We start from the raw sequence: 15,612 nt of genomic DNA, 5'->3' as shown, positions 1-15,612 counted from the left end.
GGAAGGAGATGAGGGAGGTTTTGAGTGTGCTGGTGGAGGAGGCGGTTTCCCCGGTGAGGACGGAGGTGGCGAGCGCAGTGGCGGAGGTGCGAGAGCAAGGGGAGGCGCTGAAGGAAGTGGAGGAGACGTTATTGCAGCACGGTGATCAACTTGCCTCGATGGGGAAAGAGATGCGGAAGGTGATGGATACTAACAAGGATCTGCAAGGAAAAATGGAAGACCTGGAAAACAGATCCAGGCGACAGAATTTGAGGATTGTGGGGCTGCCCGAAGGAGTTGAAGGACCGAAGCCGACTGAGTACTTTGCCGCGAATTTTGCCTTTGCTGGCAAAATTATTGGGGGAGGGGGAGGATCCCTCCCGATATGAACTGGATCGGGCTCATCGTTCGTGGAGGCCTATACCAAAGGCGAGTGAGCCGCCAAGGGCAGTGACTCTGTGCTTCCGTAGGTACAGGGTGAAGGAGAAGGTCCTGAGCTGGGCCAAGCAGAAGCGGGTGGTGCAGTGGGCTGGAGCTGGTATACGTGTATGCCAGGACTTTACGGTGGAGCTGGCGAGGAGGCGGGCTGCCTTCAACCGGGTGAAGAGGGCACTGTACATTAGCAAGGTGCGGTGCGGCATTGTATATCCAGCGAAGCTGAGGGTGACTTACAAGCTCAGGGACTTTTATTTTGGAACGGCGGAAGCAGCGGAGGAGTTTGCGAAAGCAGAAGGACTGTGGCAGAACTGACAAATTGAGGAATGGCCATGTGCCGATGTAACCTCATGACTGTATTTTCTTCTTTTTTGTATCACTGCGCACGGGTGTAGAGATTAAAGGAGCCAATGTGGTATATATTTGGACAAGGGAAGGGACGGGACTTTCACTCGAAATGAGAGTTCTTTGGGGTGTAGGTGGATATGCGGGGTTTGTGTGCTAAAAGTGGATCTTTGGCCTTTCCTAGGGCCGGGCAAGTGGGAAAGGGACCCGGGCGGGGTCTACGCTGGCCGGTTTAAGCCGGCCTGTGAACGGGAGTGAGGTGGGGGGAGGGGCTGCGGCCATCGTAGCCTGGCAGAACAGGGTCCGAGTGGTCTAGCCGGAGTGGAAAGTTAGGGGGAAGGAACCGAGGTTGGGAGGAGGAATTTTAAAAGAGGCAGTGGACAGGAGGAGCTGGAGACCTGCGGTGGGGGGGGGGGGGAGCTGTATAAGATTAAGGGTGACTACGGGTAATCCCTGATTCCTTTTTGCCATTTGTTTATGTAAACATGCGGGTTGAGGTTTGGGGGTTGGTGTGCGGATGGGATCGTTGTTACTATGGGGACTGACATATCTTGCTGATTATTGTTTATTGTTGATGGATGTAAATGTGGGAGAAAATGTGAAAAAGGAGGAGAATAAAAAAAATTAAAAAAAAAAAAAAATTCCCCGAGGACCAAGCACAGCAGGAAGCACGGGCACGTGGATTCGCCAAGGTGGCCGGGATACCGATGGTCCAGGGTGTCATCGATGGTGTGCACGTCCCCATGCGCCCACCTGCAGACAACAGGGAAGTGTTCATGAACAGGAATGAAATGAAAATCGCTTATTGTCACAAGTAAGCTTCAAATGAAGTTACTGTGAAAAGCCCCTAGACGCAACATTCCGGCGCCTGTTCGGGGAGGCTGTTACGGGAATTGAACCGTGCTGCTGGTCTGCCTTGGTCTACTTTCAAAGCCAGCGATTTAGCCCTGTGCTAAACAGCCCATACTCCATGAACATTCAGGTGGTCTGCGACCCCCACATGAAGATCATGCATGTGTGTGCAAGGTACCCCAGGAGTGTGCACGACGCCTACATTCTGGCACAGTCGTTCATCCCCGCAATGTTCGATGGATGCCCCCCCCCCCGGCTGAGGGGTTGGTTGCTGGGCGACAGGGGCTATCCGTTGAGGTCATGGCTGATGACGCCAATACGGAGGCCTCAGACCAACGCAGAGAGCCTATACAACGAGGCCCATGCAGCAACCAGGATTGTGGTGGAGCAGTGCTTCGGCCTGCTGAAGATGCGATTCAGATGCCTGGACCGCTCCGGAGGGGCCCTGCAGTACCGGCCCGACAGGGTTGGTCGCATAGTTGTGGACTGCTGTGCGCTGCACAACATTGCCATGCAGAGGGGAGATGCCCTGGTGGAAGAGTCGGAGGGAGGACCCTACGGCATCGGAGCTAACGCAAACGAAGGGCAGGAGGAAGAGGAGGAGGAGGAGGATGGCGTGCATCAGGGTGGGGGGAGGGGCGCAGGACACAGACACTGCCCGTGTGCTGGTTACGTCCAGGAGGCTGCACGATGGCACCGTCGAGGACGGCGGGCACGCGACGCGTTGGTGACTGCACGGGTCACGCACCGTGGGAGAGGGATTCGCTGAACACTGCCACTTGCAGTGGATCCGTCAGTCCTGCACACGGGCACCACACAGCACCCCACACCCCCCACACCCCTGCACCGTGTTCACGGCACCAATTCCACATCACCTTACCACTGTGGCACTACGGGTTTGCACAACATTGATGATTGTGTAAGCGGTTGTGATCAGTGCCATGTTGAATGATGACAGCCTGCTCTGCGATGAGCTGTGAGCTCAGATTCGCCAGCCGAGGTCTCACCCATGGCTTTAGCTGAACCATCCACTCCGGTGGTCACAGCCTTCGTAACGGACATTTCATCACGTGCCCGTGTGGGGTAGCTGGCGCCGGAGTGCCGAGGACTACAGTGTCCGATTTTGGGAGGCAGGGGGGGAAAGGGACAGCACATCCGGCACCGACTTTGAACCGCTCGTTAACCACAGCGCCACTCGGTCACACTCACGAGCCCCCTGGCACCGGACATAGCACAGAGTCTTACAAGTTAAGTGCAACAGTGAGTTTAATTGTGACATTCACACACAGATGCCCTACCCCCTACAACTAAACTGTGCCCTGCACCCGTGCCAACTTATTATGTTCCTAACTTCTTTGCCTTACGGGCCCTACCACTACGTCTAGGTGTCTCCCCAGATGGTACAGCAGGAGTGGAGGTGGACTGTTGAGAATTACGCCCTGCGACATGGCTCCCCGTCGGCACGCGTTTCCTGTGGCGGCCTAGCTTCAATGGGCCAGGCTGCTCGGTGGGCGGCTGGATGGCGTGGTGCCACCCTATCCTGCCCGCTGCCCATCAGATGCGCCAGGGACGGAACAGGGGAAGTACCTCCCTTGCTGGAGGTACCGGGACGGGCCCCAGAGCCGCCTCCTCCCTCGGGGAGCCCGGTGGCCCCCGGGCCTCACTGTGGAACCGAAGTGCGATCGGAGACATGCCCCTGGAGGCCTGCAGCGGTATCGACCACGGTCCGAATGTTCGCAGAGACGGAGCCCAGGGAGTGCGACATTCCTGCCAGGGACTGTGCTATCTCAACCTGTGAGTGTGCTACGTCATCCATCATGTGCGCCAGGCGGTCTATGCTCTCCGCGACTGACTGCTGGGACTGTGCCATCGCCTGCTGGGACCGGGCAATGGCATGGTGAGACTCGGCCAGGGCCCGGAGAGCGGCGGCAATGTTGTGTTGGCTCTGGCGCATGGCTACCTGTGAGAGGGCAGCACTCTCCTGGGCCATGGATGTGGCATGCACGTGATGCCCAACGCCTTGCAGAACCTGACCAGTGACCAAAACCGTTTCACCCATTGGCTCCACCGCGGACGCCACCCGTGCGGTGTCGGCCTGGGTGGCTGCGATGAGCGGCACCACTCCCTGCTTCTGGACGCGAATGGACTCCTCCAACTGCGTGTGCAGGTCCTGGAAGATGGCCCTCATCCCGTTATTCAGTCCCTGGGTGTCCACATGCATCGGTTGTCCGGGTGGGTCAAGTACATCCAGGAACCCGGGAACCGTCTGGGCGTCAGCTGACTCCGATCGTCCAGCCCCACGGCTGCTCCAAACTCCACCTGCTGTCACCGGCTCGGCTGTGTGGTGCGCACCAGACCGTGACCCGGGAGCCTCATCACTTATCTGCCCAACCGAGGGGAGTGTCTCTGTGATGGTGGATGGTGTGGGAGACAGCAGTGCCGTTAGCTCGAGGTCATCGTCTGTTAGGAAGTCTGATGTGTACTGGTCCCCCTCATGGCCCGGCGCAAGGTGCATGCGGCCCATGTCATGTTGCCCTCCAGGTGATTCCGTGGACTGTGTGGACATCGTCACTGTCCGTCCTGGGCCCCTCAGTATTGTCTCTGTCCGTCATACATGCGTCCCCGTCCAGCTTCCATACTGAGAGGATGGCCCTCCTGTCCGACCGACTGCCACCCTCTGGCGTGCGTCCCTGGGTGCGCTTGAGGTTGTAGATGGTCGGCTGTGTCTTGGCCGAGACGACCCTGGACGTTCGGTGGCAGCCCTGGGGAACACAATGATACGGGGTTCGTTAGACACGCTGGGCCGGGTGTATGGTGGTGGGGGCAGTGTGTGAGGGGGGGAGGGGATCGAGGGTGCAGTGGCCAGAGTGTGAGGGGGGAGGGGATCGGGGGTGCAGCGGCCAGAGTTTGAGGGGGGAGGGGATCGAGGGTGCAGTGGCCAGAATGTGAGGGGGGAGGGAATCGGGGGTGCAGTGGCCAGAGTGTGAGGGGGGCGATGACGGGCTGGGGGGGGGGGGGGGGGGGGGGAGCGGGTGAGGACATGCAGGGTTGTCTCACTTGCTGCTGTGCCTCCGACCTGGCATGTCGCGACCTCCCGCGTGGCGGATCCTCCAGCGAGGTCCAGGGCCCTCTGCTCGTGAACGTTTAGGGGGTGCAGCACAGGAGAACCCCCTCCGGTTCTCATACGCTCACGTTGGTTGTGAGCTGTCTTGTCACGGGCGGGGTGGGGGTTGGATAAAGCATCACAATTAGCCCATTTTCGGGACCTGAATCGATCGCGATCGGGGCCGTTACGCGCCGTCGTGAAACTCGCCGACGTTCATGACGGCGTGGGCACTTAGTCGCGGGAGCGGAGAATCGCGCCCCTTGTGTTGTAGGAACACCCACTTTGCTCTTAGGAAGGGAATTCAAGGATTTTGACCCAGTGACAATGAAGGAATGGTGATATAGTTCCAAATCAGGGTGCTATGTGGCTTCGAGAGGAACTTTAAGGTGGTGGTGTTCCCATGCATCTGCTTCTCTTGTCATTCTAAGTGGTAGGGGTAGTAGGTGGTGGAGGCAGTGCTGTCTGTGGGAGCTGCTGTTGACTACCCTGTTTCCAACATTACAACAGTGCGTACACTTCAACAGCATTTCATTGACTTTAAAGAAGTTTGAGACAACTGGTGGTCATGAAAGGCACAATATAAATAAGAAGTCTTTGCTTTCCTGGTTTTCAGCACAATTTTCATGTTAAGGTGTGTTTGCTACTTATTTGTTACCATTTTGTTTCATTTAGTCTTGGCCTGAAGATGCTTTGCAAGCTGTGGCAACACGCTCTTTGGGAGACATTGAAATGTCACATGAAATACGACTGGGCTGCATTGATATGTGCAAGAGCTTTCATACCTCAACAATTGAATTGTCTAAAACATTCCACACAGAGCTTCAGAGGCATAACTATGTGACTCCTACATCTTACTTGGAACTGATCTCCACATTTCAAGTATTGCTTGAAACAAAAAGAGCGTAAGTACAAATTAAATGGAGCATTTTGTAGTATTTGGGTTTTCAAAAGCGGGCATGATCTTCCAAAAGGGAACAAAGCAAGCGAGCGCGTTTAGCTGCGTGTTTCCCGGCACTCGCAGTGTCGCTTTGAATAAGAGGCCTGAACGTGGAACACGCGGCCGAGGTCACACTAGCCCCCATTTTTTATAATGGGGAGCGCCACTCGCCGGAACACCCCACTGTAGCGAGAGATCGGGACGACATTTTTAAATGGCGACCCGATCTCCGAGGCCCTGAAAAGAATCCCCGACATCCCCCTAGCCTGAATACAATATGCACTGGCAGGCAGAACTCCACAGCGCAGGAAATGCAACTGAGTGTGACCTTGGCCGGCGTTCCCACTGAGACTAGGAAATAAAAATGTTGCTCAATAGAGGGGTCGTTCCTGACACTAGAAATTCTGGGAATGAACCCGCTAATCTCGTCCAGAACGGGACTCTTTTTTTCGTTACATTGAGCCCTTGGTCGTTGCAATGTATTTCAGCAGCAGGAGTTTTTAAACTAGTTTTGAGCAATTGACACAGTACAAAGTAACCAGTTGTGGTTTTCAAAAACACATTGGGCTGGAGTATAGGAGGACAAGCTTCCTGCACCACAGTCCAAATGTCATGAGTGAGCCCGCCTCCATCTGAATGGCTCAGCCCATTTCAATATTTAGGCTGGCAGGCCTTTAATTGTTATGAGGTGAGATTTTTACTCTATTGCCTGAGGAAATGCCGCCACATACAGCTGCTGACCAATTGGAAGCTGGCAACTCTGCAGTACTGGCAGTGTCACCAGGAGTGGTGGCCATTGCTGGTACTGCAGCTAAACCAAGGAGGAGGCATTCAGCGATAGACCTCGAGGCATTCAGCGATGGACCTCGAGGCATTCAGCAATGGACCTCGAGGCATTCAGCAATGTACCTGGACTTATAGGTAGGTCCAGGATATCGGGATGGCAGGGCGAGATGCTTTTCTGGCGCAGCGTGACGATTGGATCGTGCCCTAAGCGTCCCCACTTCGCGGTTTCGGCTCGGGTCTGGTTGGGCCCACTCTGAGGGTTGAGTCTGCTCCAGGAGATGGGGTTGGGGTCAGATCCACTCCTTGCAGCGGTGGGGGGTGCCTAGGGGGGTCGGTATGGGTTGGCTCTGGGGGTGGGGTCTTGTCCACTCTGGGGGCCGGGCTGGGCTCTCTCCCTGAGTTGGGAGGGGGGCATGTCTGCTTGTGCGGCGTCTGGACTGCGTCCGCTCTTCGGAGTGGTGGATTGTCGTCCAGGTCCACTCTAACGGGTGGGGAGGCTGTCTGGGTCAGCTCTGGGAGTGTCTAGGTCAGCTTTAGGTAGGAGTGGGGTCCACGGTCTGGGATCCACTTGGGGGGGTGTTGTTTGGGTTCACCCGTTGGGAGGGATGGTGTAGCCATGTAAAATAGCTGCGTTCCGATTAATCTGGCCAAAACCCAGTTTAAAATGGCTAGCCCGAAAGACTGCTGGGAAAAGTAGCTAAGAAGACACAAGCAGGCAGCTGCAGACAGGTTTGAGCTTCAGCTCGGGGAACGTAGCCCAGATCGATACTCAGGGCTATCAACAGCCCATCAACCCAGGTATCCGCAGTTGCATTCAGGACTGTTTACACCTAATCTACTCAGACATCCACAGTTAAATCGGCTATCCCCGGGAACAATTGCAACATATTAGCAATTGACTACCGGGCCAGACCTGTCGGCGCCTGCAGTGGCCGAAACAAAGACAGGTGAGCGACCACCCCCCGATCAAGGAATCGCCTCACCATTGGACACATCGACCCCAGAGACTGGGGACAGAATCCAATCACTTGGGTCTCAGGGTCAAGGGCCGCCCCGGGAGGCGGGAAGCCCCTGGGCCCTATAAAAGTAAAGGTCCAAGTTCAGATCTCGCTCTCTCTCATCTTCACCTGCTCGAGACCTTCGCAAGACCAGCCACCGGCAAGTGTAAGTTTGAATCCAATGATCGCTATCCGGTAGAGACACCTAGCCTGTGGAGACACCGACCTGTAGCAGCCTTTTGAATCCCGCGGGCCAGATTTGATTGGACAAGCCATTCGTTTCCCTGACCTGGTGGGCTCTTCCTAAGTTAAGTATTGGCCAGTAGTGATAGGTTTGTTATATAGAAAGTAGTATTAGGGTATTAATATTGCTTGTTGTATATAATAAATGACCGTTGTTTTAATCCTTACTAAGCGGTGTGCTGTGTTATTAATCATAACCTGAACTTGAACCACGTGGCGGTATCATAAAGATACCTGGCGACTCATGAGCAAAGGTGACCTAAACAGAACAAATAGACTAAAGCTAGAAAGAGCAACAATGGGAGTATGGATCAGGGGAGGAAGGGAAATTAGAGTCTGACTCGCAAGTTGGTAGTCCCATATGGTTGGGAGTGTTGGGAATTCCATTTTTGGGGGTTGGGAATAGGGAATGCCCTGCATGTTGATTGGTCGGAGAGGGAGTTGTGGGTTCGGAGTTTGTGGGTGACCCATGCATGGCTCTGTCTGGATGTTTAAAATAGTTACACTGAAGGTAGAAGTTATTTTATCCCTTCTAACTCTTTCAGAATCAGGTATAAAACTGGCAGAACCATCTGTGTCAGCAATTTAAATCACTTTGTCAGATGGTTCTCCGCACAGCTCAATTGTCCAGGGTAACTTAGCACTTCTGGACAACTGCTGCCTAAAACCTTACCTGGGAATCTTCGAGGGATTCCCCAGCCCATCTTTGGGATATTTCCCTCGGGAGACAGAAAGTTACAGGCCTTTGTGAAAATTGTTCCCTGCTATTGATTATCAGCTCTAACATCCTGTGTAAAATTTTGAATGTTCAATTTCAGCAAGTTGTTAAAAGGATGGAATTGCTAAGGACAAGATCCAAATGGCCTAAATTGCCCAGCACATTTTGGGGGTTTCAACTATGGCTTACCATATTTGCTTACTTGCTTACCAATTTATACATTATAACAGAATGTGTCATGAATTTGCCTTTATTGTTCCAGGAAAATTTGGCTGGTTTAACAAATCTCTACCTGAATCAGGGCCCTCTTATTCAATTGGGTGTTTGTAGCCACAAATGCATAAGTACCCAGAAAATCATGGTGTGACAGTGAATTAACCGACTTCAGAGGCAATATTTAAAGTATCCTCACCCCTATCAATTTGCCTGATTAGTCATTGTGCAGATGCTTAAGGGCCAGGTTTCCAATGTTTGGCAAATGTTTCTCCATGGGAACTTTTGAAGATTGAGATTTTGGAGATGAAAACTATTTCACAAACTTTTGTTGTTCTGGAATGCTGAATGTAGAAATGTTGCTGGGTTTCTAAAGTTGAAGGATCCTAAATCAAGAGGAATGCAGCAAAGCTATGAACGAGGTGGAAGAAGAGACTAAAGGAGGCAAGGGCATAGAATGCATGCATTCAGGAAGAAACCATCATATCTGAACCTCACAGAGGAGCAGTGGATAAAATTGATCTGTTTCAAAGGGGAGACAGTCACACCTCTGCCACCTGTAGTAACAAGACTTGGAGCCCATCACCAAGGCCTATGGCAGTGAAGGTCATTGTAGCTTTAGCTTTATAATGAGCCAGGAAATGAAATGAAAATCGCTTATTGTCACAAGTAGGCTTCAATGAAGTTACTGTGAAAAGCCCCTAGTCGCCACATTCCGGCGCCGATTCAGGGAGGCTGGTACGGGAATTGAACCGTGCTGCTGCCTTGGTCTGCTTTCAAAGCCAGCGATTTAGCCCAGTGTGTATTTGTATCTAAGATGTTTGTCATGTTTTGTATATTTTGTCTTTATAGTGATGTAGTGAAGATGAAAAGGAGATATGAAGTTGGTCTAGAAAAATTGGAATCAGCTGCATCTCAGGTAGCCACCATGCAAGCTGAACTTGAAGCCCTGCAGCCTGAACTGATAGTTGCTAGTTTAGCAGTGGATGAAATGATGATAATCATTGAAAAAGAGTCTATTGAGGTCTCAAGAACAGAGGAGATTGTGAAAGCCGATGAATTAATAGCAAATGAGCAAGCTATGGCTGCCAAAGCAATTAAGGATGAATGCGATGCTGATCTGGCAAAAGCGTTACCAGTACTGGAATCTGCACTTGCTGCCCTTGACACACTTACTACATCGGTAAGGATAAAATTGTTAATTTTACTGACCTGTCTACATAAAAGGCAAGTAATTATAATAAGTTATAATTGTAGACAGATCAACAGATTTCATATCTTTTCATTTATTTGTATAAGGAGTGATTTTTGGAGTTATTAAATAGCATGTTAAATTAAACTTATCCCACAGCAGATTAATCCGAACTAGAACCTCGATTTTTACTTGGGATAGCACTCCTGCAAGTGTGGGTCAAGACCTCTCTGAAGAAACAATCCCAGATACAAAGATTTGGGAGGACCTCGCAATCTGGGGATGGGAAAGTCCAAGGCAGGGGAGGCCTTATGCTCCTATTTGCCCCACAAGAAAAAAAGAAAATTACTTCCCTCAAGAGGTCTCTTCTTGCCCTCACTCCTTTTTCTATTAAGGTGGCTGGGCATCAAAGCCAGAACAGCTTCCCTACACTGGACTAAATTTAATATAATCCCCACATTGGACTAAATTTAATATAATAGGCACCGATGCCATAATGGGAGATAGATTTGCTTATTGGAAAGAGCAAGTGAAGAACAAAACCTATGAAGGAACTGTGGAAGCTCAGCAGCTAGGGGCTTTATTTCATGCCATGCCACCCACTGCCCCACCCAACGCTGGCATATTTGAAGGTTGGAGGCTCATAAAATAAGGATGGTGGCCTACCCACTGCCTTACCGCCCACCCTTGATCTTTCTCCCATGTAAAAGTGGGCAAAGGAAATGTAGGCACGTAGTCTTTCCTTGGGTGTATTGAGGCCCTTGAGTGACCACTTAATTGCATCATTCTGCCTCTGCCACTATTTGATGTGTGGGAGGAAAAGGTGGAAGCAAGAATGGGGGGGGGGGGAAATCTCCTTTTGAGGAGGTTCCACGTGCCCAGTGGAAGCAGCCCCCAAGATCAAAGCCCCTATAAAATGAAAATGAAATGAAAATTGCTTATTGTCACAAGTAGGCTTCAAATGAAGTTACTGTGAAAAGCTCCTAGTCGCCACATTCCGGCGCCTGTTCGGGGAGGCTGTTACGGGAACATTCCCCTTCCCCACCATCTTCTCAAATTACACACCCCTTATGTTGGGATCTGTTGGTAATGTTGGCAACCCTTCAGTATTGGCCTGGAATCTCCAGGAATTAAAGATCACTCTCCAAGGCACTAATGTGTACAATTTTGGAGAAAATCCATGGGGATATTTCTAAAGATAGCTTTTTTTCAAAATTGTCTTTGAACATTTCTCTATACCATAAATAAAAATATTGACTGTAGGAGAAAAAGGCTATTTAGGTGACAGTAAAACATCATCCAATTTGGCAATAAGTCTTAATACTTTACAATTAACATGGGAAGACAGCATGTTACAGAAATGGATGCATTGGCCAACAAACAGCTGGAGCACGGGGACAAATCGCGTGATTAAAGTCTCCAAGAATACACTGAATCAAAGTTGGCAATCCTCCTATCTGTCAACCAATCTCACTCAAATGCACACACATGCCTTTATCCAAGGTCCATTAACCTTCTTCCTTATGGATTGCCTTTTGTCTTAGCAGTGGCCATCGCCGATTCTGCTGCTACTAGGAATACAGAGTAGCTGATCAATCAGCTGTCCCAGATAGGTGTGGAACTTGCACTCTGCAACAATTAAGGCTGCTCCCAGTGTAATATCACCGTGGGGCAGGTGGGTTTCGGCCTGACAATTGATTTTTCAATCAGGAATCTGGGGAATGCAGCACCCGTGTAATCCAACCCATGATTATGGCTGCTATTTGGTTTCTACCAGGTCCACAAGGTTAAAATCACTCCTTAGCTATCTGAGAATACTGGTAAGTCCAATATCAGGGACCAGGTGAAGTAGCCAATAAATAGTTGCTTGGTAGTACAGAAGTACAATGAGTATTGCTTAAAAAAAAACTACTTTTGAAGCTTTTCTCTCTTCAAGCCAGGTACAAGAATGCCAAATTTTAAAGGAAGCGCCAATTTAAACTTCTTTCTTGCGTCTGCCCTGATCAGTGAAAAGCTTCAACAGCATCTCTTTTTTTTCAGCAATAGCTAATAGAATTGAGTTTCTCACATACCAGGTCAATTTGAGACAACAGGAGGATTAATATTATTACAGAGACAAATTGGAATGGAATATTGGAATATTTTCAATCATTTGCACATGACATAATCTGTGGCTAAGTTCCATGAAAGGTGGAATGATTCCTCCCTCCAGGTGGCAATATTGTTTGGCAGACATGCCCAGATTCTCAACATGTAAAGTGAGGGGGAGGATGTGGGGACAGAGTCATGAGTCTGCCCATGTCCAACTGTAAAACACAGTCTGCAATAATTTGGAATTTGATACATATCAAGAGCGGTGTTTGGTATAATGTTGTACAACAAGTCGTAATAGAAAATAGATTGAATTTCACTGGAAACTACATTATGTTCAGTTATATATTATATACAGAATAAGTTGGCCTTGCTTTACTGGAGTACTTATCAGTTCATCTTTAACAAGTGTGGTCCCAGAACCCAATGATGAAAATATACAATCAGAGATGTTGCTAAAATCCACGACACCATACCCACTGTCATTCTGTCACATGGCTAGATGTTTAAGCTATTGTGATACAACTGTTAATTTTTTTTTAGGATATTACTGTGATGAAGTCTATGAAGAGCCCCCCATCTGGAGTAAAGCTAGTTATGGAGACAATTTGTATTTTGAAAGGAATAAAGCCAGACAGAATTCCAGATCCGACTGGATCAGGTAAAAAGATTGAAGATTTCTGGGGCCCTGCCAAAAAAGTATTGGGTGACATGAAGCTTTTGCAGTCTCTCCATGAATATGATAAGGATAACATACCTTCAGCTTACATAAATGTCATTCGGAATAAATACATAACAAACCCAGAATTTATTCCAGAAAAGATTCGTAATGCTTCCACAGCAGCTGAGGGTCTCTGCAAATGGGTCATTGCAATCGACTCCTATGACAAGTAAGTCATTATATTTGACCTATAGAATATTTTAAATCTAATGTTTCAGTTCACCAGCATCAACTTTACATTGCATGAGATAGAATAAGTTATTTTTTTTCTCCAAACCCACTCCCATTTATCAGAGTAGCTAAAGTTGTGGCTCCCAAGAAAGAGAAGCTAGCAGTGGCTGAAGGTGAATTGAAGATAGCAATGAATGGTCTAAGAAAGAAGCAAGCTGCACTTAAAGAAGTGCAAGATAAGCTGGAAAAACTACAGGAGCAGTTGGAAACCAATAAACAAAAAAAAGCAGACCTGGAAAATCAGGTAATTTAAACACCATTATTGTACAACTAAAGGCACTTTTGGAACATATTAATCTGTAGCTTTGGGCATAACACACGTTAATCACATTGATATTATTCACCAGGTAAATGTGGTGCTCACCAGGTAAATGTGGTGCTAAGTTACAAATATAAAACATTCTTAAGGAAAGCAAAATAAATCCAGTTGCTGACCTGGTGTCTGAAATGTAGGATGCGAGTCCCCAGCCCCATTACGCTCTCGCTCGAGCGAAACGAGTCTGGTGACTAGGGGGAGATGCCGAAAACAAGATCCGCTCCAGGCGCCAGACAGTTGGCGATGCAACTAGCCCACTCCCGGAGGTGAAATTGGGATCTCGCCATAGCATGGCAAGAAACCAATTATCACCACTTAAGCCAAATTTCCATATAATTAACGGGAGCCACTCCTTACCCACTGGCCTCCTGTCATTCAGTGGCCTCCCCAGCAAGTGTTCACGCTGGTGCCGATTAGTACTCCTTTTGAAAAACGTGAACCTGGTGGAAGGGCTTCTGTGGGGAGCCAAGGAGGTGAATAACCATCTTTACTCACAGGCGACGAGCCCGGGGGCGTGGGCTTGCCACTCAGTGGGCGGGGGGGGGGGGGGGGGGGACCCTCAACTGGGTCTGGGGGACCCTCTGCAAGGGTGGGCCGCCATGGGAGCGTGGGTGGGGGGAGGCGCTGGGGGGCAACCGTTTGCGGTACCACCATGCCAACCCCTGGCTCGTGTGTACCCGTTTCGGGGGCACCCCTAGTCCCTACCCGTCTGCCCCACCAACCACCCATAACCCCCACTGAATGCTGAGGCCTCTGGCTGCACGGATGAAGGCTATTGCCAAAAGGGAATTGGCAATCGTGGTTAAGTGAGCACTCCGCACAAACACAGTGGCTAGCACAGTTGCTTCACAGCTCCAGGGTCCCAGGTTCAATTCACGGCTTGGGTCACTGTCTGTGCAGAGTCTGCACGTTCTCCTCATGTCTGCGCGAGTTTTCTCCGGGTGTCTCGGTTTTCTCCCACAGTCCAAAGACGTGCAGGTTAGGTGGATTGGCGATGATAAATTCCCCTTAGTGTCCAAAAAGGTTAGGTGGGGTTACTGGGTTACGGGGGCAGGGCCTGGAGAGATGGGCAAAATGTCTGGAGGTAAGCCCACATTGCAGAAGAAAGTGACAGAGGCATCATAATGGTTGTGTTGTTTAATGTGTTGCTCCCAGTGACCCTCAATGTGCTTGGCCCTCCTATCTCTATCATTACGTCTCGGTGTTTTCCCAGAATGCATATCTGAGGTGGAGGCTTTCAGCTGCCTACCATGTCCCGTGGCTTTCAATGCCCCTGGTGGGCGTCCTCTGGGGGCTATGGGGCCAGAGGGCCCTCGGCTCACTTGTCGGCGGCACATCTGTGCCACCCTGTCTGGTATGCTGACCTCGAGACGCAGCTTCATTAGAGAGGTGGAACTCTGGGGAGCTTGTGGCCATCGTCGCCACTCCATGTGCAGGTCCAGGTTAACACTCAGCAGCCCCTCCTTCCGGTGAGTGCCCAGAGGGCCCTGGGGTTCAGCTTGGGATGGAGGGGCAATAGCACTAGCAGTTCCCCGTGGTCCGCACCACTGTGTCGATGCCCTCAGCGATGCTCCTCAGTGACTGGGGCAAGCTCTGCAGGCCTCGGCAATGCCCACCACCGACTGGGTCAAGCTCCGCAGTGCCTCGGCAATGCCCATCTGAGAGCAGGACATGTATGCTGGAGTTGGGCCTGCCTCTCCCCAAAACAGTTCAAGGAGTCACAAGGACTTCCAACTGCCAAGGTAAGTTGGTTAAAAGGCCCACCTCCATGCTCTGGGACTTCATTCCAGTTGTGTGACTGAATAATAGGCTCTCCAACCTCACCCCTCACACCCCATACATCCCCCCATGTTATATCCAAGCTAACCCATGCCATCACATGGCTTCACCCTTGATGAGCCCTCACTCATCTCATAGCCCTTTTGTTAAATTAGTGCAACCTCGTGCCACCACATGATCACCTCCTCATCCCCAAAGCTCCTTATAGCCCCTATAACGACTCATAACAACTAGTGCTGCCTTGTCCACCACTTTTTGCTTTTACACTATCCATGCCAACTCACCTAGTATCCACCATGGGTAGAGCTCAGAAGCCATGCTGAAATAAAGTTCCACCTATCTATTACAGACCTCACTGTTTAAGAACTTAATCCTTTCTAAAAACAAAGAATGGTATTCATAACCCCCACCAAAGACAACAAATCCCCTAATATTGTCTTGTCAATCCTGTGAATGTAATGCTGCCCACTGTGATGTTATAGAAGCAGTGAAGTAGTAATGATACTATACTGATAGACTTTAGGGTTAAGTCAATAAGTACCAATTAAACAGCAGGCAGTTTTTTTCAACTTGAAGAAACAGCAGGCTGTTACTTTGTCAACATTTAAAGGGCAGGGGATTTCAATAACTTAACAGCTTAAAAATTCCACAGACATCAGGGACAGGATTC

At 50.1% G+C, this 15,612-nt stretch overlaps 1 protein-coding gene across 1 annotated transcript in view; it reads left to right on the top strand.

Moving 5' to 3' along the window:
* The window catches only part of dnah7 (dynein, axonemal, heavy chain 7), a 570,689-nt gene that overhangs the window by 371,585 nt on the left and 183,492 nt on the right, over positions 1-15,612 (top strand). Inside the window, exons 41-44 of the mRNA XM_072478629.1 lie at positions 5,390-5,619; positions 9,465-9,795; positions 12,439-12,785; positions 12,911-13,091. Of these exons, the coding sequence (XP_072334730.1) occupies positions 5,390-5,619; positions 9,465-9,795; positions 12,439-12,785; positions 12,911-13,091 (1,089 nt within the window). The remainder of the gene's footprint in view (positions 1-5,389; positions 5,620-9,464; positions 9,796-12,438; positions 12,786-12,910; positions 13,092-15,612) is intronic.

Source organism: Scyliorhinus torazame, chromosome 2 (genome assembly GCF_047496885.1).
Source record: "Scyliorhinus torazame isolate Kashiwa2021f chromosome 2, sScyTor2.1, whole genome shotgun sequence".
Taxonomy (NCBI): domain Eukaryota; kingdom Metazoa; phylum Chordata; class Chondrichthyes; order Carcharhiniformes; family Scyliorhinidae; genus Scyliorhinus; species Scyliorhinus torazame.
The sequence above is the reverse complement of the archived record's forward strand: the minus strand, read 5'-3'. Positions and strand labels throughout refer to the sequence as shown.